The following is a 26,234-nucleotide window of genomic DNA, read 5'->3' as shown; positions in this document are numbered from 1 at the left end:
AGTTGAATTGAATAGTTGGAAGATAATAACTGCAGTGGTAAAGGTCTCTGCATAGGTCTACCATCCTGCCCCTGGCAGTAATCCTGGCTTTGGGGATCTGAAATTTCCTAAAGATGTATTAGTGTCGTATACACATGTGCTCTTGTATACTCATAATCCTTTTTCACCAGCTTCTTAGCTGCATGCTTTGTATTTAAATTTTCCTTCTGACCAAGTAAATCACTTTGGATGAAGTGACAGGATCTTTTCAGCACCCATAGCTGGTGACAGTTGGTGGAGCAACTTTGAAAGACTGCAAAGTGTTCCTTACTAGCTCTCTTCAAGACCAGTGCCAGCCACCAGCTGAGAGGTTGCTCACTGCTCCCTTTGGGCATCAGTCAGTTGAAGAGGCTCCCAGCAAATGCTAAAGAAGTATAAGATATTAATATAAAAGACAATATCTGAGCTTCTGGCTTAACTGTGCCTTTAATTAGGTACTTATTTATTATATGCGAACATGGAACCTTTTCATTAATTCTGGTGCAACCCATTATTACTACTGTATGAAGTGTATTCTGGCATCTGAAGTGCAAGGAAAACGACTTTGAAAGCAAGAATTGCCGATAACCTTTGAAAAAAAAATGGCTCAGTGGGCCAGATGCCTGCTGTTTCTCCTTCTTCAGTGAAGTTTCCTTGTGAATTTTTAACTTGTAATATATTCTGTTGTCTTAAATGAAAATGGAAAGATGCCTTTTTGGGGGGGAGGGGCTTCCTCTGGCAAGTTGCCAACCTTAGATTAAGTAATGAGGTAATGAGAAAGATTCAAACTAAGTAAGAAACTAGACTTTGAATTAATGTCAGCATTAGCTGTAAGCTGGACCCCATGTGGAATTATTTAGCTGAAATAGTTGCCTAACCAGATGCCATTTTTATATTTTTGTGGAAAAGCAAAATAAAATAATACTTTCAGGAGAACAAAAGATACTAATCATTTCACAGCAACATTTTGTTGCTATTAGATTTTATTTGTAAAGTTAGATTCCTAACATGCCTAATCACCCTACTAGAAATCAAACATTTGCTCACATAAAACAAATCCGAAAGGTAAGCTTATATGCCATTTTTAACAATGCCTGGCTATAGATCTCCTTTCACATTCATATTCATTCTCTCTCTCTCTCTCAATAATTTTTTACTTATTTTCTTCTTAATTTTCTGAAGCATGAAGAAGGAGTTGACAGAATGGTTTCTCATTTCTATCTCTTCCTTGAAATGAGGATTTAAGAAAGGAAGTATTCGTTGCTATATATTGAATTCACATAGGGATTTGAAAGAATGTAGGCTTAATCAAATAGATGGCCAGAACTTTGAAAGTCATGCTTGAGACAAATAATTTCACAATGCAAAATTAACATCAGAGCTCACTGTTCTGACTGGTAACAGAAAAAAAGAAAAAAATATATATATATAAATGAAAACTTTTCCACACCCATAAAAAATGGTGGTGGGGGGGCGGTGTTTGTATCTTTCACATTGTCAGTGCTTTTTAAATTGACAGAAGTTTAATATTAAATGAATCTGACATTCTGGGACTATTTTATGAAACTTGAGTACTATATTTCATGTTATGATTCAGTATTACAAAAGCTGTCCCACTTGCAAATCTCAGTTAGAGAGAAGAAAATTAATTAAAAAAAAAAAAAAAGGAAAGAGTCATCATATTTTACCTTAGGTTTTGGAGTCAGGAAAAAATGTATTAGCAGTTAAACAGTTTCTGTGGCTTAATGAAAAAGAATGGAGTTTGAAATACTCTATTTTCACTTTTGTTATTCTGCATTTAATATCCAAAATTTCCTTATATTTGCAACCCTAAGTGGGTTGAGGATTCAGTACGAGGTGGGGCAAAGAAATTGGAGGTGTTTATAATTATAAACATGTAATGGGGGAAGTCCCCCAAACAGACACGTTGCAAAACAGCAAATGATGTATTTTTCTGGAAGATGAAAAAAAAATTGCTAAACTCAATAATCCTGTTAAGACAGAAGAATACTAACTAAGGTGTTGAAAGAATAGAATTTATTCTATGATCAATTAAAAGTAAGCAATATGCTTATAATAAAATTAGACTCTGAGTTTGTTGTTGTTTTTTAAACCAAATATACACATGGGCTTTCAAATATTCAAGTACTTTACCATTATCTTTTTGCACCTGATGAATTATTAATACAGGGCTCACCAGCTACTCCTGAGTTCCTATTAGTAAGTCGTGATTCTGTGTGTCACAAAGAAGGGTTGAAGGGGTTTCTCTTTAGACTGTAATGCACCCATGGATGGGCACATATCACAGTCTGTCTCTTGATCTAAGCCATTGTGCATTGGGTAAATGATTTACAATGAGCTTTGTGGTTTTTATGTGAGAAATTGCTCGTGTGTGTGTGTGTGTGTGTGTGTGTGTGTGTGTGTGTTTTGTTCTCTGAGGCATGCATGTGTACACGTTTTAATGGGCAGTTTCATATGCTGCATTTTTTTTACACATCTTTACATCAAATATTCAAATACAGAAATAGCACACACATATATGTACTGCATACCTGGATGTGTGGTGTCTGTTTACATTTTCTGTCATGTAGTCATTAAGCACACAACGTAGACTTAAAGGATGTCAAAACTGACAGCCTCGGCATGATTGATGATGCTGTGGTAGACTGATTCTTACCAGGTGTGCTGTGATGGGAATTCAAATGCTGTTCAGAGCTCTTATTTGTGTTAGTGAAGTTTCGCTTTTCTCTAAGTTGTTGTTGTTGTGTGTGTGTGTGTGTGTGTGTGTGTGTGTGTAAACCAGGAAAAGCTTCTGGACTTATAATCTTAAAACCTGGTTTAAGATGTTTCTGAATATTTTAAGGAAAAAAACAAATCATGATTGCCATCCAAACGTGCATCGGATGCATGTCATCCATTTTTATTTCACTTACTCTTCAATATACACTTAAGTGTGTACTTGTGTTATCCAGATAGATATTTCCAAGGTTTTAAAATCATTAGTGCTATTTTTGCTAGTCTGATAGATAAATAAATGCCCCACTTCTTCCTTTTACTGGACAGAAGTAATTCCTGTCTGAGTTCATGAAAACACTAAGCCAAATTTTTAAATAAAATCTTATTTAAATATTTCAAGTCAGCTACAAATTTTGAGGGGGATCATTTTGGGGGCTTCCATGCACACACAGCACCTGGTCTCCAAACCCAATCTAGGATCTCAGATTGGCCCCTGCTGGGCAATAGCCATCAGTGCAAAAGAGTGGGAAATCTCAGATTTGTCTGCATTTTGTTCCTCCAAGCTTGTCACCATGGCTGACACTGTGTACCCAAGGCAATCCTGAATCAAGGCTGTCAATACCAGGAGGAAGCTCACTCATGTTCCATAATTGAAATCAGTCTCTTCTGATCAAAAAGAACTCTTCTTTCCTTTTGACCACCTAAGATAGAAATAACAGTACTGAAAGCGTGAATTCATGCTCTACAGAATTCCACCAAATGGGATTCCCTGCCTCCGGATGTTGTCAAATGTAATCTGTTGTTAAACAGAGGGAAGGTGGAAGGAAATTTAAGTAATTGCTACAATTGTGGGATGGGATCCTAACTTCACCCATGTGCTTATCCATCTTTCCAAAAAACACTGAATTCATTCATTCTTTGGTAGAAATGGCCTGAAATGTTTGACTCATGATGTTCAATAAACTATGATATGCAATAAACTGTGTTTCTAAGCATATTTCTGAAGAAAATTCTAGCACAAAACAATTCACTCCAGGTCCTTAATCTTTGCCCCTTCCATTATCTTCAAGGTGAGCATATGAATAAGCTGGTAGTTCATTCAAACTAAATGAAATGGAAGCTCACTGTGGAGATGCAGCATTTTTACTTGACAGTTGGCATAACGATTTGGTGGACACTGCTCTGTCCTGATGGTCAGGTATTGAGAGATTCTCAGCAACTGTCACTGGCTACTTGGCATTACCTCTTAGATAAATGGCATGTATTCTACTACATACCACCTATTTGGAGGACTGTATGGCCAATGGGAATTGCCTGGGCACACCCAGACTTACCATTACTTGTTTCCTTTATTATATGTCTTGACTAAGACCTGATTATTCCTTAGTTCGACCCTACAATGTGATATATAATGACCACACACCTCAGCCCCATAATTCTACCCTTTCTTGCCGATTATGTTTTCTTTGTCTTCCACACAATATTTTCACTTCAACCTTTGGCTCCAATATGTTCCTAAGATGATGTGGCGAACTACTATGGTCTTTTTTTTTTCCTATGATTTTGGGATTAAGCAATTAGGCCATGGGTGGTAACCCGATTTGCCTGCCCTTAGTAGGGACCTGGGAAGTGGGCAACGTGCCTATTAGCCAGGCATTAGATGTCTGGAATAAGAATGAGGCAAGGGGCGCTAGATGTATGCAAAGTTCAGAGCACTGGAGTGCAAAACAGCAAGGAACTGAGAGGTGGCAGAAGATGCACATGGAGCAGTTCCTGGCCACTGCAGAGGATTCCCAGATAGGGGACAGTGGATTCAATTGTTGGCTCCAGGGAAACATTGAGGACCAAAGAAAAATCATCCATGTGAACGGTGGGTAAAGCTCTTAACAGAAACATAAACAACCCAGTATACACAGATGGTCCTCAACTAAGAATGGCTCAATTTACTATTTTTTGACATTATGATGGTGGTGGCTAAGCATCCAGTAGAAAGCATATCTCAAGATTTTGATTTTGGATCTTTTCCTGGGCCAGTGATATGTAATTTTATGCTATCTTAAGATGCTGGGCAGTGAGAATCAGATGCCTCTCCAGTCAGGAGCTGGACTAGGAACAACCGATATTTTGAGCCCTGTTGATTGCTCTCTTATCATGTTCAGTGAGGTAGTTGTATCAAATGTATTTTTGACCAACAACATAATGCATTTTTGACTTATAATATTTTCAACTTATGGTGGGTTCATCATACAGTTGAGGAGAAACTGAACATTACATGGGTAGATATTAAATTCCACAGTAAAGAAAAACACCGTATATTCTTAACAAAAAAGTATAATTACAGGAAGTCTATCATGTGATCATTTTGAAGTGAAGAAAGGTCTTTAGTAATTACGAGTAGACAATAGATGTACAATGGAACCCCCCCACACACACACACACACAAATAGTAATAACCTACATGTCTTGACCTTGCACTATAGATGTTGGAGGTTGAGTGTCAATTGATTAATTTTTATCTGGAACCTTCAAGAAATCCACCTAGAAGGGTGCCGAGGGACGCTGTTCACAGGGGTCTTGTTGGAGGAATTAAGTCTATGAAACCACCTGTGGGAGATGCAAAAGAAGCTGCTGTCCATTGGGAGTTGCTGGCCTCCATGCACTGCAGGGACACCCGCCTTGAGAGTTGGCCCAGCCAGGCATTGCAGGAGCCCCTGGAGAGTATGCTGGAATCTGGGATTTGACCCTTCCTCCCTCCCGCAGCGTCTCGCTAGCGCCCCCTACTGACATAACATCATAGTGCTAACTGGCGAAAGAACAAACATTGAAAGGGCTTTGATCCATTTTTTTAAAAATATATTTTCTTTATCAGGTGTGGAAGAGGGAACTTGAAGTTGCCAGGCGTTGAATAGTTCAAGCATCTCATTTACAGGCTCACTCCTCAGCGAATCTCTTTTCACTGTTTTCGGTTCTAGATTTCTCTTGTGGGTACTTATTAATAGGATAATAGAGCCCTATATCAATTATAGACAGGGTCCATTCTGAGAAACGTGTCATTATAGGATTACATCCTTTTCATTTATTTATTTGTAATGCTGAGGATTGAAGCCAGGGCCTTTCACTTAGTAAGTAACCACTCCACCCTTGAACATACAGCAACGCCATGTCATCCTCTGGTGAATGTCAGAGTGGAGTTACACAAACCAAGATGGCTCTGATGTCACTGGACGATATGATCATATGGGACCATGGTAGTACTTTCAGTCCATATGGACTTAAGCGTCATTGTGCAGCATATAAATGTACTTGTGAGTCTTGATATCTCAGCTTTAAACCCTCAAGTTTCAAATTTTCAATTCTGAAAATATGTCAATGAAGCTGACAGAGGTACATTGAAATCTGTTTCAAATCATAACCTGAAAGCTTTATATCTTAATATGTATTTTCCAAACATTCTAATCATTCCTCAACTGCTTTTAGAACTCTAAAAGCATAGTACATATTTGAAAGTGACCAATGTATATTTGTTGCTTTGTTTTTATGTGTGTTTACATATATATATATGTGTGTGTGTGTGTGTGTGTGTGTGTGTGTGTGTGTGTGTGTGTGTGTTTTATGTATCCTATATATAGGATGACAGATACAATGAGTTAAGTATCATCTGCTAATACCTTAGTATTAAAAAAGGTGATTTATTCTACCATCCCCTTCTATCCCAATTCTTCCTAATTATGGTTGCAGTGACTAATAAACTTCTTTATTTTTCACATCATGTCTGTGCAGCATTTTGGCTGTTCATACCACCTAAGCTGAAAAATCCCAGCATCTCTGATCTTTCTTTCCCTTCTTCTCTCCCCACCAGCATACCCAACTTTTCCCAGGTATGATGTCATTTTTCCATTTCTACTATTATATTCTGTTTATTTACTATAATTGACCATCTGTACTGTATGTAGTAGTTGCTCCTAAGAACCTAAATCCAGTGAACTGAATTTTTGATGTAATCATTGTATGTTATTTATTGGAAGCATTTGAAAACATGACTGCATACATAAAAGCAGATAAGAAAACATTACATAAGAATCGTGCATTTCTTGTGGCCTTATTATCCATAGAATACATGGACTTTTAGAAATGTCAACGTTACAGTGAGTGATGGGATGGGGATATCTCAAATCTAATCCTAATGAAGTGATTTCAATACAATGCCATAAGTAAACTATTATTATCATTGTTTTTTCTTAATAGATTTTGGATTAATCTTAGAGGTGCTTATTAGCTGTCTACAGAAAGGAAATGTATGTGCATTGGTATTAAGTCAAGCAATGTGGAGATTCTCCATGCTTTCCTCTAATTCTGCACCATTGTCTCTGTTTATAGAAATATACTCACATTTTTAGTTTTGGTTTATATTTTTAAAAAAGATTGTGGTTTTCACATATTATTTTAAAAATCTTTTCATTTGAAATTATTTTTATTTGATAGATGAATTACAAAGATAGCACAGGAGGTTCATGTATGGTATTTACCCAGATCCCTGAAAGTGTGACTATAACACACTTACAAAAATGAAGAACCGACATTGGTACAATAATAGTAAGTAAACTATAGACTTTATTTAGTTTTCCGAAGTTTTTTCACTGATGTTCTTTTTCTGTTCTAGGATCCAGTCCTGATTGCTTTCTGGGGTTATCCTTTATGGTGTAGAGGCCTATGGATCTTAAAAAATGGCGGGGGCTATGTATGTGCCATCCTGGTGCCATTTAGTACATTTCTGACACTTGTAGAACACCATCATGGTCAACTCCTCTCCCATCCCTACACCCTGGCAACTAATACTATGTTAATAACCTCTATAGTCTGCTTTTATACAGTCTGGCTAATCATCTCTCAGAATGCCCTATAAATGGAACCATATAATACATAGTCATTAAGTCTGGTTTCCTTCATTTAATAAAATGTATTGGATATTTATCCTTGTCATTGCATCAATCAGTTGTTTGTTCCTCTGTATTGTTGAGTATGATTCTGTCTTAAAGATGGGTGACAACAGGGTTATGCACAAGTCTGTTGAAAACTTCTGACTTATTTCCCATTTTTTTGTTTATCAGCAGCAAAGCTACTTTTAACATCCAGGTAAAGGTTTTGGTGTGGATATAAGTTTTTAATTCATTTGGATAAGTAACTAGGACTAATAGTGTTGAATTTGATAGTATGTCTAAGTTTATGTGAAGCCACCATGCTATTTTCCCAAGTGGCTTGGATGGCACTTGCATTCCTCCCAGCCTTGAGTGACAGATTTGGTGCTTTGCATGGGATGCCTCAGCTTGCTATTACTTCTGTAGAAATTAGCTTATTTTATTTTTCTAATGGGTGTGCAATGGTATTGGATTGCTGATTTAACTCCTCTTTCCTTAATGATTAATGATGCTGAATATCTTTTCATAAGCTTGTAGGCTGTCCACGTACCTTTTTTAGTGAAATGTCTGTTCAGAATCTTGAATTTTAAAAATTGCTTTGTTGGTTTTAAACTTTAGATATTCTTATTATCTTAGGAAAATAGTCCATTATTAAATTTGTGATTTATACATATTTCCTCAGTTTGTGAATTATCTATTTATTATCTTAACAGTATTTTTTTCACAGTAAAAGTTTTTAATTTGGATCAATCGGAATTTTTCACTTCTTTCTCTTTTTTGGTTTTATGATTTTTGTGTCAGATCCAGTATGCATATTTTCCCCTATGTTATCTTTTAGAAATCTGGTATCTCCATGTTTATGTTTAAGTCTATGTCCATTTTGAACTAATTTACATATACCATAGGAGGTATTTGTTGAGGTTAACTTTTATGCAAATGTACATCCAGTGGTTCCATTGCCATCTGTTGAAAATATATTTCTCCATTGAGGAGTATTAGTATCTTTATAAAAAGCCAAACAGTTGATTGTATTGGTTTGGGTCCACTTAGGAACCCTCTATTCTAATACACCAATATATGTATCTGTCAGTATTTTCTTGAATACCATGTTGTAATGGTTGCAATATTTTTATGGTAAGTTTTCATATTAGTTGGAATGAACGTCTCAACTGTATTTTTTTCAGAAATCCTTTTGATCTTGTGATCCTTCTAATTCTCTTTATGTTAAAATCAAGTTGGAAAATCTACAAAAAATATTGTTCAATTTTTTACTATAATTCCATGGAAATTATACATTTCATTTCTGTGAAGTGACAATATTATTAAGCCTCCCTTTCTATGAACATAGTACATATCTCCATTGATTTAGATCTTTATTTCTTTCATCAACATATTATAGTTCTTATCATAAAGCTCTTGCATTTATTTTGTTAGATTTACCCAAGTGTTATAGTTTGGATCACAAATGTCGCCCAAAGGCCCATATGCTGAAGGCTTGGTCACCAACCTGCGGCATTTGTATTGGTGGAAGCTTTAAGAGGTGAGTCTTCTTCATCAAGAGATTAGGTCATTGGGGATATGCCTTTGATGGGCACATGAGGACTCTGTTCCTTTCTCCATATCTTTTAGTTACCTGGCCTCCGTGAGGTAAGCAAATTTGTTCTACCACCATCTCACCATGATTTTCTGCTGGACCACAAGTCCAAAAGCAATGGAGCCAGCTGGCTCTAGACTGAAACCTAAGAAATCATGGGACAAAATATATCTTTTTCATTATAAATATTTTTCTGAGGTATTTTGTCACAATGGGATTTTGACAATGACTAAATAGTTCATTATTTTTAGTTCATTTACAAATGATATTTGTATTGTATTTCAAATGCCAATTGTTTATTGCTGCCAAATAGGGATATGATAAAATACTAAACATGGATCATATGCCCTGAAAACTTGCTAACCTTATTAGTCCTAGGAATATCTTATAGAATTTGAAGCACTTTTAACATAGACAAATGCAATATTTATTTAATTTTTAAATTTTTTTTAAAGAGAGAGAAAGAATTTTTTAATATTTATTTTTTAGTTTTAGGTGAACATAACATCTTTATTTTATTTTTATGTGATGCTGAGGATCAAATCCAGTGCCTCGTGCATGCCAGCCGAGCGCGCTACTGCTTGAGCCACATCCCCAGCCCCAGTATTTATGATTATATAGGAAGTTATTTATTTCTTCTTTTCAAATCTGTATATTATTTTTGTTTCATCCTCCCTCCCTCCCTTCCTCCCTTTCTTTCTTTCTTCTATTTTTTTTTTTCTGCTCCTACTGATCAGACTGACCAGGTTAAGGAATGATGCTTAAAGGAGACTGAGAGTATGCATCCCTCCTTAGCAGAAAACATCAGATCTGTTTTGGACCATGACTTTACCTGTAGGCAACTGAAGACATCCTTTATGGTGTCTAAAAAGAAGCTTCGTTTTTGTTCTCCACCTAGTGATATGATCATGTTTTCTTTTACTTAGTCCCTTAGATTGTCCTGACAGATTTTCATATGTTAAAGCCTTCTTGGAGTTTTGGGAAGAATCCAGCTTGATTGTGCTGAAGTTAACTTTTTTTTAAATTTGCATGTTAATATGCTTATAGTTTTAGGAGACTTTGTAGCCTACAACCATTTTGTTCTCTTGTGCTGTCATTGCCCAGTTTTTTTTTTAACTAAGTTGGGAAGTATTTTCTCTTATCCTGTTTTCTGAATCAGAGTTTAGAGAATTGTATTCTTTCTTCTTTAAGTGTTTAGTATAATACAGCAGCAAAATCACCTGCTTCTAATGTTTTGGCAGGTTTTTGACTGCAAGCTCAGTTTTCTCAAAAGTGTAGGACTATTCAGATTCTCTATTTTTTCTTGATTGAGTTTTGATAGTTTGTATCTTTTAAGGAATTTGTTAGCTTTATCTAGTTTGTAGAATTATGAGCTTACAATTGTTCACAATAGTCAATATTTTACCCTTTTGTTATCGATAATAGCTCACCATCTTTGCAAAACATATCTATGAATTGGGGCATACTCTTAATGTTCCTGCAGGCAGTTTACAGCTCTGTGTTTGTTTTTACATCCCAGTTCTACAGGTCCCCAAAGCTAAATTATATTTTCTTTTAAGCTTTTTGTCACCCCAAATTATTTTCCCAGTCATTTTCAGTCCTTATACCTTACCTGCATTCCTTGACTTCTGATCCCTTCAACTTCAAAGTTAGCCATATGATATCTTTAAATCTCCCTTTCTCTCTCTCCTCTCCCTCATGTGATCCAAAATTTGTATGTATTAAAAATTTTACATGTGCATTTCTTGATATCACCCTAATATTACATTTAAGTTTTCCAGAACCCAGCAGATGAGTGTTTGTTGCTTACAATAAATAATATCTGTAAAGTTCCCTGGTGTCAAGATTCTTTACTCTGAGGAAATGCTATAAAAGCTAGATGTGGTTCTGCACATCATGGGTTTGCATTGTGGGCAAGTGTGGGTAGAAATAAATAAAATCAGCCTCCGTTTCTCTTATTTTACACTTATAATGTGCTTCTGATACCAGATGTTTGTGTGGGGGTTCCTCCAAGCAAGCAAAGCTACTGGAAACAAAAACAACAAAACATAGCTAGGTATCCTCTGATTTAATGCAATTCCGACACAACCTACCTAGAGTTGGCATTTGATTCCACAGGTTGATGGAGTCACCCCTAAGTCTGACCCTCCCTTGAATCTGGTTGGTTGCAAGCCCCAGGTTGTTTTTTGCCTGTGCTTCTGACCAGCTATACATGGGGCATCCTGAAATTCCTTCTCGGGTTCAGTTATCTTACTCAAGTGGCTCAGGGAACATTTTATTTGCTGGTTTGTTATATAGGATGTTACAGACAGTTCAGGTGAACAGATGCATGAGGCAGAATGTGGGAGACTGTCATAGGCTCCACCCTCCAGGAGGCTCCTAGTCATTCAGGCTGTTTCCTTTCCCAGATGTGGAGGGATGGGACTGAACATCCCGGCCTAGTAATCCTGCAACTCATGCTGCCCCTACCCATCAGTCAACTCATTAGTTGACAAAATATATCATCCCTTGAGAGATTCCCAGGCTTTTAGCAGCTTACCCAAATGAAATGGGAATAAGACAGATACCTATTATTGCACAATACTGGGGTAAATAACCTCCCCAAAAATGAATGTGGATATTTGCATATGAGATAAAGATTGCTAGTTCCCTTCCTCTTCAGAATCTTTTGGGAACCTTAATGAAATAAAATTTATGTTCTTACTCTAACCCTTTAGAATGTCATTAAATCCATCAGGGGGAAGAGAAGATCAGGGTATCCTGCTCTAGAATTTACATTATCCCCATGTTCTGGGTCTCTCCTATGACCACCATCATTATAACAAAAAAATATTTAGGAAATTAGCTTGATCTGTGAGATCAAAAGTTAACTTCTAAGACTTGACTTTTAACCCACATCCCAAATTTCAGTAAAACTTTCTTAACAACCTCTGTACAGAAACAAAAAGGTCTCCTTTACCATCCACAGAATATTTTAGTCCATTTGGAATTGTCACAATGTTCTTGGATGCACTTTTGTTTTTCTCAATCTTTTTTTTTCTTTTTGAGTCTTAAGCTTTGTAAAATCTATAACATTTGTAAATTCATTTCCCTCCGGTTGTGTGAGATATACCAAAAATCTTTCAAAGATAATCTTTCTACATTACTGTTTCTTATTTTGATTTTTCTTTGTTTTTATCTTTGTATAGTTTCAATCTCTGTGCTGATGTTACTATCTGATCTTACGTGTCGTCTGCCTTTTTTTTACTAGAATCTATAACATTATTAATAGTTATTTTAAATTTCCTCTGTGATATTTCTAATTTCACCCTCATTCCTCTGTCTGATTCTGATGACTCTTTTGTCTGTTTGGACTGTGGGTTCCTTTTGGAACAGGAACCTATCCTTTCATATGAAATGTATGTTTTGTTGAAAGCTCAAAATGTTGTATCAGGAGAGTGTACAGTGAAGAATCTGCACCCTTAGAAAAGAGAATGAGTTTCGCAGGGTGCAGCAGCACACGCTTGTAACCAAGGCTAAGGCAGAAGGATCAAAAGTTCAAGGCCAGACTCAGCAATTTAGCGAGGCCCTTAGCAACTCAATGAAACCCTGGCTCTAAATAAAATATGAAAAAGAGCTAGGGATATGGCTCAGTGGTTAAGGAACCCTGAGTTCAATCCCTGGAATGCCCCCCCCCAAGGAAAAAAAAAAAAAGCATGACTTTCCTTCTGCTAAGATTTCAGTTTAAAGAATGTGTTATTTTAGTTGGAATTTGGGGTGGTTTTAAGTTCTGTGCTGCTATAGCTGCCGGTGTTCAGCAGCCTTGATGTTCTTCTCATGACTCCTTGTGTTTAGGGTATGGGCGACTTTGCCACAAACTTGTCCTCCACGTCTGTTCTCCACGTGCCCCTGTGCTTCCCATTGTGTATTCCCTAGACCGACTCATCTGTCACAGCTCTCCTTGTGACACTGGTCTTGGAGATCAGGAACAGGACCTTGTTCTCGATTAAATACCAGAGGAATGTCAAGGCAAGGATAGAAAGCAAGTTTCAATTAAGAAAGGGACTGAGACAGATTTCTGCAAAGGGAAGGGGCCCCAGAGCTGAGAGTCCATCAGAAGGGGTGTGCCTTGCTCTTTTATAGACCCCAGAACTCCTCTTTTAATTATTGCCTTTTTCTTCTTCTTCACATAGGAGAATAAGAGCAGGGACACGGAAGTTCATTGTTAGCAACCCAGAAGGCCCAGGAGCAGGATGGCAGAGGTTCACAGTCCCTTGTCCTCTCTGATAACCAGTGATGACCACTCATCCTCCTCTCTCAACCCCCATCCTTCATTACCTACACTGACTGCCTGACCTTTGCCCCTGCCTCAGTGCATTTTGGGGCTCAGGTAATAGCAGTGAGGAAAACTCATTATAAGCCCTGCAAGAAGACAAGTGTGCAGCCCTGTGACATGCCATCTGATGTTCGAGAGGGGTTTCACTGAATCCAAGAAGCTTTGCCTGAGGATAAAACCACCCTTTCACCAGTATTTGTGGGAGGAATGTGGCAGTGGCCCACGGAGGTGCCCTCAGGCAGTGTGGTCCCTGTCACCTGCAGTATCACCCCAGCTTTGAAAAGCACTTCTTTTTCTTTGCTTTAAGGATCTGAACCTTTCACTCTCACTTTGTCCACCAAGGATAACTGACGAGCATTATTCTCATGTCTCAACTTTTAAAAGTGCTTCCTGTCTGACAGATGTCCTTGTTCTAAGCTAACATTTCTATGCAGAAATGTTACCCCTTGGAAGTCTGCAGCAATCAAAAATAATTTAAATTTCTTTCTTGGGTTTTTGTGGCAGTGTTGAGCTTACCAACGATGTCCTAACTTGTACACAAATTCCAGTAGTCCTGTTTAACTTTCCACAGGGCCACTCGAGTTTCAGTGAAACAACAGGTAATTAATTTTCAAAATAGAAGAAAATGAATCAGAATGAGCAACATGTGATTTGAAAATCATTTTAAAACAGTAGACCTGGTAGATAGGACTTAAAGTTCTAATGTTGCCTAACTGTTAATTCTTGGGCAGTAGATAAACCACTGGAACAGCAGTGCATTAAAAAAAAAAAAAAGAGAGCAAACAGAGGCCTTTATAAAAAGCATTTTAATAGACTCTGGGAAGCTTAGTATTTTAAAATTGTTTTTGTACTCATTTAATCAAACTAATTTTTCTTGAACACTATGAGGCTTTGGATTCTTTCAGAAGCTGAATCTGAGTCATTTAAATACAAGCAGCTTATTTAACAGGTTATTTCTAGAAACAAAGGTAGAAACTGACGAGATGTTCCACAGGTGTGGAGGTGGGGAACCCACGTGCCAGCCCAGGCTGCTCCTGAGCACCTCTACCTGGATTCGAAAAACGTGACTCTGCATCAGAGTCATCACATCAATGTATCCCGGTCCCCTACCCCAAAAGTTCTCTCAGAGACACTGAGGTTCCACTGGCTCTGGACTTGCCCTTTTCTCTGGGATTCTGGGGGCCCATTAATTAGGAGATCACAACAATTCTCAGCACACAGGCTGAGCCCACTGAGATCCCAGGAGTATCCAGGCATTGCTTCTATTTATAGTCCATCATGACCCACGACACTGTGGACACGCATTGCACTCACCTAAAGAAACCACCAGGCCCAGGGCCTTCGTGCCACTGGCCTGCAGAGACCTGGAGGAGCAGGCAACCTATAGGCTGCGTGGAACCAAAGACCCTAGATCCTAGGATCTGAGCTGGACACACAGCTCATGTGCACACAGTCACCACTGTCACTGAGAGTGCAATTGAAACACCCGCAGAGTTAGCAGTGGACCTGGTATGCCCACGAGTGGGGGTGATCTGCATCCCTTGAAAATGATCGTGTCCAGAGAAAGGCAAATTTTGTAGAACTTCACTTATCTCAGATTCTCAATTGTCAGGGTCATAAAAAGTAAATACAATGTTCTTTTCCTGGGCCTCAAGGGCACTAGAATTCCGCATTGATGGCAAGAGTATGTCCACGTGAGTTCTGGAGATGCATGGTGGTAACACCTATACACCAACATGAACATGCTTAATGCCACTCAACTGTGTCCTCCAAAATGGTTTAATTACAAAACGGATGTTTGGTGTCAATTACCACAATGTAAACACTTGGGAGACTGCTGATTGACTTATCTTAGCATAGTTTGTGTTGTATTGGCACTGGGTAATTCATAGCACAGATTTTATTTCTCAAACTTGGGAGGCTGGAAGACCAAGACCGGGGGCCAACTTGTAAGAACGTTCTTGTTGTGTCCTCCTGGGGAAGCAGGTGAAAGAGGGACAAGGGCTGATTTCAGAAGCCCTTTCCCAGGGAAGGAGAATCCATGGCCTAAGCACGTCTTCAAGTTCCCACCTACTAACACATCATAATGCAGAGAAAGCATAGAATGACAGCCCATGCTCCCCAGAACATCCCAACTTTTGGCATGAGTCCATTTCTGCAACATTTCACAAGTCATGATTTTGGATAAGACAAGAGTTAAGCTGAACACATGGGGAGAGGGCTCCCTTCTCGTCTGCTGCTTGCAGTGTTGCAGGTGGCCTTACAAGCCATCACTGAGGTTCTGCACAACAGCTCGGACTGCCCCCCATCACATCCCCATGAGGCTGACTCACACACAAGTCCTGAACACTCCCAAGCCCAGAAACCAGAAACTTTACAAGAAATCCAAGGGAGATTTGTTCAAAGTCCGCCCAAACCATCAGTTCCACACAGGCTCAAGTCTCTTACAAAAGTGCCTGAGTATTTGCATCTAAATGCTCCATATCTTCTTCCTGTAGCACTTTCATTATCTCTAGATGACTTCTGACACCTAATACAATAAAAGGGCAGTGTGATTCTCTGTAACACTGTAAGATCCAGGAAACAATGAGGAGAGAAGTATCTGTCCAGAGAGACACAACTCCTTTCCTAATAGTTTGGATTTCCAGCTGGTGGGGATCATGGATGCAGAAGAATGGGTGCAGGGCCAACTGCACTTTCTTACTTTGCATTGAGGGGGGGAAACACTGCAGCCAGGATGAGGGCTTCTAGGAGCTGGTATCCTTCAATTCAACACCTGGACACATCTGACCTTCAGGCTGGAAGACTTTCTAGCAGGGGATCCAATGACTTGCCTATAGTGGAAGGAATCCAAAAGAAGAACTTACTTTAAAGGACATCAAAGAGGTTCAGGAGGGAGGGAGCCAACCCAATTGTCTAGATCACTTTTAGAGGTCAGGGGGTGGGTTCCAATGCAAAACACCGCAGTCCCATGGAGAATTCTGCAGTGTGTTGGTGATTAAGGAGAATGTGTGAATCCAGGGGTCACTAGGTCCTCTCAGCCATAAGGAGGGAACCTGCCATAAAGGAACTAGGACAAGGGTGCGAGGAATGCTCACTGGGGGGAGATCTGAAGGAAGGAAAGTGTACTCATTAGAAAAGTGTCCCCTGAAAATTCTTAGCCAGCCAAAAGTCGTGCGAACTTGTGTGGAAAAAGAGTCTTTGCACAGTGATGAAGCTAAGAGCTCACATGATGGAACACGGCATCAACTGGGACCAAATCCAATTTCTGATATTCTTGTAGGAAGAGGAGAGTCTGGACCCAGAGACCAGGGAGACTTGGGGATACAGCCTAAGTGAGGATGGAGTCAGGAGGGGATGCCCATTATGGGAACCACAGATCGTGGGCAGCAGTAGGAGAGTGGGAAGGGCTGGGACAGTTGGGGGGACAGTCTCCTTGAAACCTGGGAGGGGTTATGGAACTGGGACAGCCCGACACCTACTGTGTTGAGCCTCTGGGGCTCAACGAAAGATACTTCCTCTGTTGTCGGCCACCCAGTTGAAAGAGTTTGGTTGCAGCAGCCTAGGACTCAGCTGAAGGTCTGAGCATGTTGGCCATGCAGGTTGGATCTGGACCACAGACACCCTCATCAGAGACTGTAGGGTCTCAGCCCTGAGGCAAGACAAGCACCAAGTCAGGCCAGGTGGGGAAACGGCTAGGCACACACTCTGGGGGCTGGTGCCTGTGTTACTGGGAGCACTTCTGATCCCAATTCCCTGATCTGATGCCAACACAGGAGACAGAGGAGGGTACAGGGACAAAGACCACGGATCTGCCCCACTCAGTGGGCCCAGGCCAACACCACACCCAGCAGCCTCGTGCCATGCCCAATGACTCTCGAAGCGGCCCCCTCTTCCCATCCTGAGAGTTCTTCCCTTCCTCATGTGCCACTAGCTCCCTACTGTCTCTGGCAATATCTACTCTGTGAGATGACAACATCCGTGGGTACTGCTCTCTCATCCCAGGACAGTGTGGTCCCACACACCCTGGTGAAATGGGCCACCTGGAGGCTGGACCTGGAGGTTGTTGAGGCTGAATGGCAGGTATGGTCCTCTGGCACTTTATTATTTAAGTTAAAAACACAAAAACAAAAACAAAAAACGGGTCTTGGTGCTCAAAAATGTTTGATTTGCATATTCTCATCCCCTAACCCCAATATTTTCATTATTTCCTCACATATGAAATCTTACTAGCAGAAAGTTAATTTCGTATTATACAAAGTTGATTGAAATAACATTGGTATAAATAATCAATCACCATACTTTCAATTTTTGTTCCGCTTTCCTGTTAGAAACCACTTGAATACAAGAGAACAGAGGACAGACTCATGGAAATGCTTGAAATGACAAGAAGCTCCCACTCAAGCTCAGCATTCAGTCCTGGACAGGGTAAGACCAGGCCACTTTGACATCTGTTCCAAAGAGTCTACCACGCAGAATCCTCTGACTAATCCCTGACTGAGCCATAGGAACTGGCTAGAAAAGCCTTCACATCCTCAATACATTCTTCACTTCAGAATACTTGACAACCATTGATATCCATCTCTCGTTACCTTGTTCCCCAGCCAACCATTCTTCAACAAATTCAAAGGAGTAACTCATGCAAGCACACAGAAAGGGGTGTTCACTACACACATCCATGTGTGAAAAAGACAACTGGTATTTCTTGTTTGGACTATTTCAAATGAAATCCCTTCTGCATGACCTCCACAAATCAAAGGAAAATATTTGTGAGATTCCCACATAGAAGACAAGATACACTTGCCAAGGAGGCAATGCCAAGAATTTTGACACTCCAAATGTAGTGTGTGTGTTTAGAAGGCAGTCACAGTTACCATGAGAGAGTCCCATGAAATCTATCAGGAAGATCCATGGTCTAGCCCAACCATGCAAGTGATGTGACCATGAAAGAGTCACTTAGTCTTAGCAACCATCATGACTAACCACTAAGTCAATGAATAAAGTCCTCAGGTGTCAAGCTACAAAATGTGGGATGAGCAAGGATGAGGATGGGTGGGAGAAGTCTCCAACTGTAACACAATTAGGGAAGGCTGTGCCTCCCCTCAACTGGCTGGGAGGCTGGGATTCTGCCACAGAGAGGGATTCCAAACCTCACATCCCCTGACCCAGGCCAGAAGACCAGGTAGAGTCCAAGGATCCTGGGGTGGCCCAATGGCAATAAAGGTCAAAAGGAACTAGGGATCTGCCTGGACCCTCAATCCCCTACTCTGAGCAGGGCTGCATGACGAGGCCAGAGGCCATCCACAGCAATCTGCCTTTACAGAAAAATGGAGGGACTCCAGGCTGCCTCTGGCTCACTGAATCAGGGTGGTGTTTTCATAAAGCAAGCCCACTTCCTCACATTTGACCAGCAGCTCATGCGCTGACAGCACAATGGCTGGCTTGACTCAGGCCCTGAGAAATGAAATAGAAAATTCATAGCAAATCCATCTTTAGCTCTTCCATATCATCAGGGGCTCTGATTCAATTCCGTCAACAGGGGGTCTGAAATGGTGTCTAAACATGCTGGGGACTCACCTCTGTGTGGAACTCTTCAGGAAAAAGGGGATCAAATCTCATGAAGCAATTCTTCTCTCTTCTAGCCCATGGGAAATGCAAGGAACCTGCATGATACCAGAGGCTCACTTCTCTCTTCTCATGTCTTCTGGAAAGGATTCATGAATGCTTCCTTCAAGGTGAAGCAGAAGCCTGCATTCCCAGCTGCACAGAGTGTTTGAAGGCACTGTCTCCCTTAAAACCCAAGAAGAAAAAACAGGTTATTAAAGAGGCATATGGAGTAGAGTACATGATCAATGATCCCTCCTCCCTGGAGCCTTCCACACGCCCATCTTCCACATTCACAGAGCAATGCTTGGCCATTCTCAAAGACCAGGAGACCATGATGCTCATCACCAGGAAGTCAATAAGGAACATGAAGAGAGCAGCATGGATTGCAGAAGGTGGCACACCAAGGATCTGCAGCACAGCTGCTAGAACACAAGAGCTTAACTTCAGTATTGACTTTCTGCCACCTACCAAGTACGATGTTAGTGTCAACTAGAACATGCAGACATCCAAGTAGCAGCTGACACCCCGCATCCATTCACAGAAGTGGGCAACATCTGCATTGGAACAAGAAAGTATCTTATCCTTAGTCATAAAAATCATCAGAAACAAAATGGATGCAAATCTTCTCATTTCACTATTATGTAGCTGTTGGAATTCCTGATTAAATAATACCTCCTCCAAAATAAAAAGTATCTATGACTTTTAAACACTATGGTCTTTACTTAATATTTATGTATGCTATATCCCTGCCTAATGCTCTTTGAGAAAGGAGCACATAGAATTGGATCTTTGAAAATTTCACATTTCCTGATAAATATTACTGCCTATGTCAGGCATGGCAAAGTGAAACGTGAGACTTTGGATACTCAAACGCAATGTTGTGGGATTGGTGACCCTGACTCATAGACAGCATGTGGGTTCTATGAAAGCTAGTGAGGGAGCAGGGGTAACGAAGATGATTGAACAGATGATCTCAGGGGATACTGGCGGATAAGCCAAACTGAAGAACATGTTCCAGATAACCATTGGTATTTGGGCTCCTGAGCCCAGACCTGTTTTTAAAAAAGGTGCAGACATGCAGTGTTCACATACAGATTGTCTACCATTTAAAAGTGGATACTTTCAATGGCATCTAGTTACACATCTGATAAAATGGTTTGCCAACTTATGGATTTCATTCTAACAACAACAACAAAAATAACCACAGACAATGAGACATATAAAGATAAAACCTTGTCTTCACCAGGACGCCTAGAAATAGGTTTTATTTGGCTCAGGCAAATACCTTTCAATAGAATTTCTGATTTCTGAATGAACCCATTCAATTTTATACTGCACAGATCACAAGGTTTTCTTTACAGAATATTCTGTTCTTTTTAAAGCCTCAAATAGAAAATATCTCAAAGGAAATATGAGGGGAATGACCCAAAGTGATGCAGATTTATTACAAAATGCCTAAGATCCTGAGGATATATTTTGGCTCAGCCCATTATATTGCTTCATTATTTTATTATTTTGTAAGTACTAAAATGTAACTTCATGTTGGATAATATATTCAAGCCATGAAAATATCATCCAACATCATTCTTCCCATTAGCCCAATTTCTGTGCATGCTCACTTACTCTTTAGGAATTTTACTAATTATTTGAAGGTTCTAGAGGACCTGTTAGACTCCTAATGGACAAACCATCCAACATACTCCAGAGAATGTACGAGTGCCATAAGAAGAAAATAAGGTCAGCCTACAGCAATGGGCAGCTGCCTGCCCTAAGCTGGGAGGAGTACTGGCCATGGCAATAGGGCTGCTGGGCAGCAGAAGCCTCCACAGCCCTGCAGGGAGCCTGGAGCACAGCTCTGCAGAACCATGCTCAGCCCAGGACAGATGCACATGAGTTCCCATCACAGGCTAGAGTGTGACAGTCCCAGGTGCATGCCTGTCATGCCAGCTACCAAGGAGGCTGAGGAAGAGGAACCTTTGAGGTCAGCCTTGGCAATTAGACCTTGTGGCCAAGGGGGGAAAAAGTTTACAGGGGTCTCTGAGGGTGTAGCTCAGGAAGGTCACTTGCCTAACAGGCTCAAGGACCTGGGTTCAATCCCCAGAACCACACATACACCAAAAGTGACCTTGGAAAATGGTTTAAAATGATGGGTCAGGTATACAGAAGGAAACAGGAGAGGGTTTTTAAAGGAGGACTTAAAACAAAATCCACAGGTGCGACAGAAAAACAAAAGGACACAGAGTCAGTGAGACCTGAAATACCTGGGCGGGTCTGTCTTTTAAACAGCCTCCTGCTCCCCAGGTCACCTGGGCTCCTCAGTCGCCCTCCCCTCTCCAGGAGGCCTGCGGGTCAGGCCACCTCTTCTCCTCTGAGGTCCATGGCACAGGCACACTGCTGAGGTCACCGCATCCTGAACAGGACCCTGCAAATCAAAACTCACCCAGCTGTGACCAGCAGCTCCGCCAAGGAAAAGCCCTCAGGTGAGAACCAGGACAGAGGGGTCGGGTGGTGGGCGCTGTGGGGACCGCCCTGGCTGCTCCAGGGGACAGGTAACCCGGGACACCTCCTGTCTCCTGGGAGCAGAGACATGGCTGAGCCAAGGTGGAGCTGGTAGGCAGGGCAGGTGGGGCTGGAGGTGGATGCTCCTTGGAAAGAGAGGAGAGGGCTGCAGGTGCCACACTCGCTCCCTTCTCTCTGTAGGTAGCAGGATGGGTGGCGAGGATGCCCAGTTGGGTCAGTCCTGCCTTTGCCCCTCCAGGTGCTCAGGCAGGGCAGCCACATCCTAAAGTTCACATCTAGCCCCTGACCTTGACCTACGTACACCGCAGCCCATGTTCCACGACTTTGGAAAGGCCTAGGGCCTCTGGCTTCACTGCCATGGCCTGCTGTCGGTGAGCCAGCCTGTCCTTGGGTCACACCAGCAGGGTGCCCAAAAACACCCTTAGCATCACCAGGGGCGCACACGGCAGGATCCCGCCATGTGCAGAGGCAATGCCAGGACAGCCCAAGTCTGGGTAAGTGGCAGGGGCGGCAGCAGCAGGGCTCCTGAGAGGCATGCTCTGATACCAAAGGTCTGGGTGCCCATGTGCACTACACTCAAGGGAGAGCCTCAGTCCCTAAGGTTGGGGACAAGGACCCAGGAACCCTTCTTAGTAAGCCAACACACAGAAGAGTGCTCCTAGTTTCATCCACCCCCTGCACCACAGTCAAACCTACCTTGAGATAGTGAAGGGACCTAAAAGCTAGTATCTGGAGCCACAGAAACTGCCGGAAGCGCTGTGCTTACAGGGCTGCGGGGGTGCCCTGGGGTCCCAGAGGAGCGGCTGGCAGCAGCAGCAAGAGGGAGAACTAGGCCCCATGGGATCCGGCTGCCCCCTGACAAAGACCCCTACTGTGCTGCTTCTCCTCACACTGGGGAAAAAACCACAATTTTCTGAGGAAAGATTTGCCAAAAAAGGGCCACGAATATCCAGGAAAAGAAAAAAGAGGCGGGGCAGGTAAGGAGAGAGATTACTCCCCAGGAGCACGTTATTAACAGTTACTGAAAGACTCAACACCCGTGATGACAAGCACCTATCAGCTCTGGAGAAGGAACAGGGGATATTTAAAGCAAGGCCCTGACCCAGGGGCGGAAGCCACCACTCAGTCTGCTTCCCTTGCTGCTCCCCAACCTGCATCAGGCTCACCGTCTCCTGTCCCCTGTGTGACCTGGAGGAAGGCCCTCTCATCCCTCCAATCGGTTAACATCTGTTTTAAATTCATCAATCCTCTTCATTTGAACAAATTTCAGGAAATGGCAGCATGTATCTACCTGGTGTGCACTGACATTTATTTGGATATAAAATAATTATGATATAGATAATTATAGCCAACACCATTGTGTTTCCCTATAGCCAGGGACTATAAATATGGATTAAGTGTTTCATATGCTTGCTTTCAATTAAACCTCATTACAGCTGGAGGGAATTGATATTGCTATTATCCCCATTTTAAAGAGGCAGCCACTGAAACCCCGAGAGAAGGTTACATGACTACAGGGGATCCAGTGAGAACTGGAAGCTCTGGGATCTCCCCAGGAAAAGGCAAATGAAACCATGGTGAGAAACTGCTGTTCCCTTTTTAAACTGGTCTAAACAGAAAAATCATACCATATGCTGCCAAGAACACGAAATCACTGAAACCCGTGCACAGTGAGGGTGAGAGGGTCAATGGCACAGACGTTCAGGGAAGCAGCCAGACCAACACCAGATGTAACAGCAAAACCTCTGCTAGGCAGTCCTACATGAGATGTAGGGAGCCTCACGTCCACACACGCAGAAACGTGTATGCAAATATTTAGAGCAGGTTTATTTATAGTTACCCAAACCTAGAAAAACCCAAATGACCACCAACTAGAGGATGATAAACACATGGTGGCATGTCCATCAAATGCAGCAGTTACCATATAGAATGAACAGGAACAAATCACTAACATGGGCAACAGCCCGGACGAGCCTCGGATGTATGATGGTCCAAGACGCCAGACTCAGAGGCTGCAGGCCGCAGGCCGCATGAATCCACCTACGGCATCTGGGAAAGGCCAAAGTGCTGGGGAAGAAAACTGAGGAGTGCTTCCCCGAGTCCGGAGCTGGGAGCTGACCACAGAGGGACACAAAAGAACCTTTGAGAGCAAAGGGAATATTCTTTGGATTGTGGTGATTGTCACGTGATCGGTACATTTGTCAAAACTCCAGGAACTACAAGCCCAAATCATAAATTTTACTGCATGCAAGTCAAACCTAAATAAACCTAAAATTTAAAAAAAAAAAAAGTTCATACTGTAGTGACTTGGCCACATCAGTGTTTATAGCAGCTCAATTCACAGTAGCCAAGCTATGGAACCAACCTAGGTGCCCTTCAACAGATGAATGGATGAAGAAAATGTGGTATCTATACACACAAGAGAGCATTACTTAGCCTAAAGAAGAAGGAAACTATAGCATTTGCCAATAAATGGATGGAACTGGAGATTATCATGCTAAGTGAAATATGCTAGTCAGTCCCCAAAAACCAAAGGCCAAATGTTCTCTCTGATATGCAGATGCTAATGCACAATAAGGGGAGGGGAGGGAAAAAGAAAAGTTCATTGGATTAGACAAAGAGTGTGAGGGGGAGGGAGAGGGGCTGGAAATAGGAAAGACAGCAGAATGAGTGGGACATCACTTTCCTGTGTTCATATATGAACCCACGACCAGTGGAACTCCACACTATGTACAACCACAAGAATGGGAAGTCGCACACCATGTAAGTAGGATATGTCAAAATACATTCTCCTGCCCTATAAAACCAAAAAGAACAAGTAAAAAAAGATTTCCCTGAAGATAGGCCCAGGCATTGGTAAGTTTCATTTGTTCAAAAGTAGCTGAAGGATTTATTACCAAGTCTGTCACTTGAGCTTTATTATTTTTCTATTTCTCTTCTGCTCTTTGGCAAAAATAATTAATGGGGGAAAAAGTAACTGACAAGAGAAAGCCAAGCAGGGGGGACCCAAGGCAGATGCGACCTGGGGCCGAGTGCCCCGCGGTCACTGCCCGGGAAGCGGGACGCACCTGAGCATGCTCCGTGACCTTTGGGTGAGAGACCTCAGTTTCACCAGGAGTTGAGGCTGCCTCCGCATGGTCATCATCTGCTGGAAAACACTGCCTTGCGCTGTCAAAACAGAAACAGACCCATAGCTGTCAGCGCTGGGAACGGGCGTTTGGTAAGACTATTAAGTGACAGGTCAGCACAACTGTGGTTACAGCAGGCAGGAGGCGGCCACATCCCTCTGGCTGTCAGAAGAGACCTGGCAGTGACAGCAACCTGGGGCCTCCCTACAGCACCCCTGGCCACTAGGGCAGATAGCCGCAACAGCACGCAGGGAAAGGGGGAAGGGCACATGCGGCCCCAGGAAGAAGCACCTGCACCCCAAACCCCAACTCCTTCCTGTTCCAAGGAGGAGAGAGCCTGGCACTGGGGCAGCAGCCAGGGTTGGTGTCCTGGACCACACAAGGACGGGAGGGCTGAGGCGTGCGAGGGGGCTCCAGCCGTCAGTCCACAGCTTCCCGAGGGAGGGCCCATCTGTGCTGCCCTCCACTCCCTTTCCTGGTGTCCCCTGGCCAACAGACATACTGACGGGTGCTCCATCTTCCTGGAGGGTGGCTGGAGGGTGAGGTGGCATGCATGTCACAATTTCAATGCCTACACGCCCTGACCCTGAAATGGGCCATCTCTGAGGCAGCCGGCTTCACTCACTCTGTACCTGCCACAGCATCAGCTCAGCGTTCAGCGACAGAACTAACGCAGGGCCCCATTTCTCACGATTTTCAACATTATAGTCTTACATGTGCTACCAAAATAACAATCACTGAGATAAAAATGACTAAGATCACATCACCAAATGGCACATCTTAAAACATGGGAATCCAAGTAGAAACTGTCATGCTTACTGGAACATGGCTGCCTTCTCTGAAGCCTCTGCCATTTGTTTCATCTTTAAGGAAAAGGAGGTACCACGGTTTGGATCTGAGGTGTTCCCCAAAGGCCCACAAATTAAAGGCCTGGTCACCAGCCTGTGGCACTGAGGGAGAAGGTGTGGGACCTTTAAGAGATGAGGCCTTATGGGAGGAGGCTAGGACACTGGTCAATTGAAGATACTGGACCCCAACCCTTCCTCTGAGTCCTGGCAACCATGAGATGAACAGGCCTCCTCTGCCATGTGCTCCCACCATGATGTCACAGGCTCAACGAAACGGCCAAGCAATCATGGACGGAAACCCCTGAAGCAAAATAAACCTCTTTCTTCTGAAGTTGATTATCTCAGGTACGTTGTCACAGTGATGGAAAGCTGACAGAAGGCAGCGCACCACTGCAGTACCTCTTCTGGACACTGAAGGGTCCACTTCAACACCTTTTTCATAAGGAGTGCCACCATTCAAGAAGAGCTCGTAAGTTCTGTGAAAGAATAACATACTATGATGGCTGCGCATGGCGGGCATTCCGGAGACACCTGAACCAGAAGTGAAACATT

General features: G+C 42.1%; 1 protein-coding gene across 11 annotated transcripts in view; it reads right to left on the bottom strand.

Moving 5' to 3' along the window:
• Positions 1-26,234, bottom strand: part of LOC120887197 (mitoregulin-like) — a 62,162-nt gene that overhangs the window by 11,004 nt on the left and 24,924 nt on the right. For 3 of the 11 annotated variants that reach the window (XM_078028420.1, XM_078028421.1, XM_078028419.1), the window contains 7 exons: positions 26,082-26,158; positions 24,775-24,874; positions 23,659-24,503; positions 21,448-21,608; positions 19,655-19,740; positions 19,157-19,369; positions 15,421-16,413 (listed from right to left, as the gene is read on the bottom strand). Coding sequence is in view for 4 of the 11 variants with exons in the window: in XM_078028415.1 (XP_077884541.1) it covers positions 26,120-26,158 (39 nt within the window). In the remaining 7 variants the exon portion in view is untranslated. Of the gene's footprint in view, positions 1-15,420; positions 16,414-19,156; positions 19,370-19,654; positions 19,741-21,447; positions 21,609-23,658; positions 24,504-24,774; positions 24,875-25,999; positions 26,159-26,234 lie in introns of those variants that run through there. The other 8 variants (XM_078028422.1, XM_078028418.1, XR_013428704.1 and 5 more) reach the window with 7 other exon arrangements.

The sequence above is a fragment of the Ictidomys tridecemlineatus genome, chromosome 12 (genome assembly GCF_052094955.1).
Source record: "Ictidomys tridecemlineatus isolate mIctTri1 chromosome 12, mIctTri1.hap1, whole genome shotgun sequence".
Lineage (NCBI taxonomy): Eukaryota > Metazoa > Chordata > Mammalia > Rodentia > Sciuridae > Ictidomys > Ictidomys tridecemlineatus.
The sequence above is the reverse complement of the archived record's forward strand: the minus strand, read 5'-3'. Positions and strand labels throughout refer to the sequence as shown.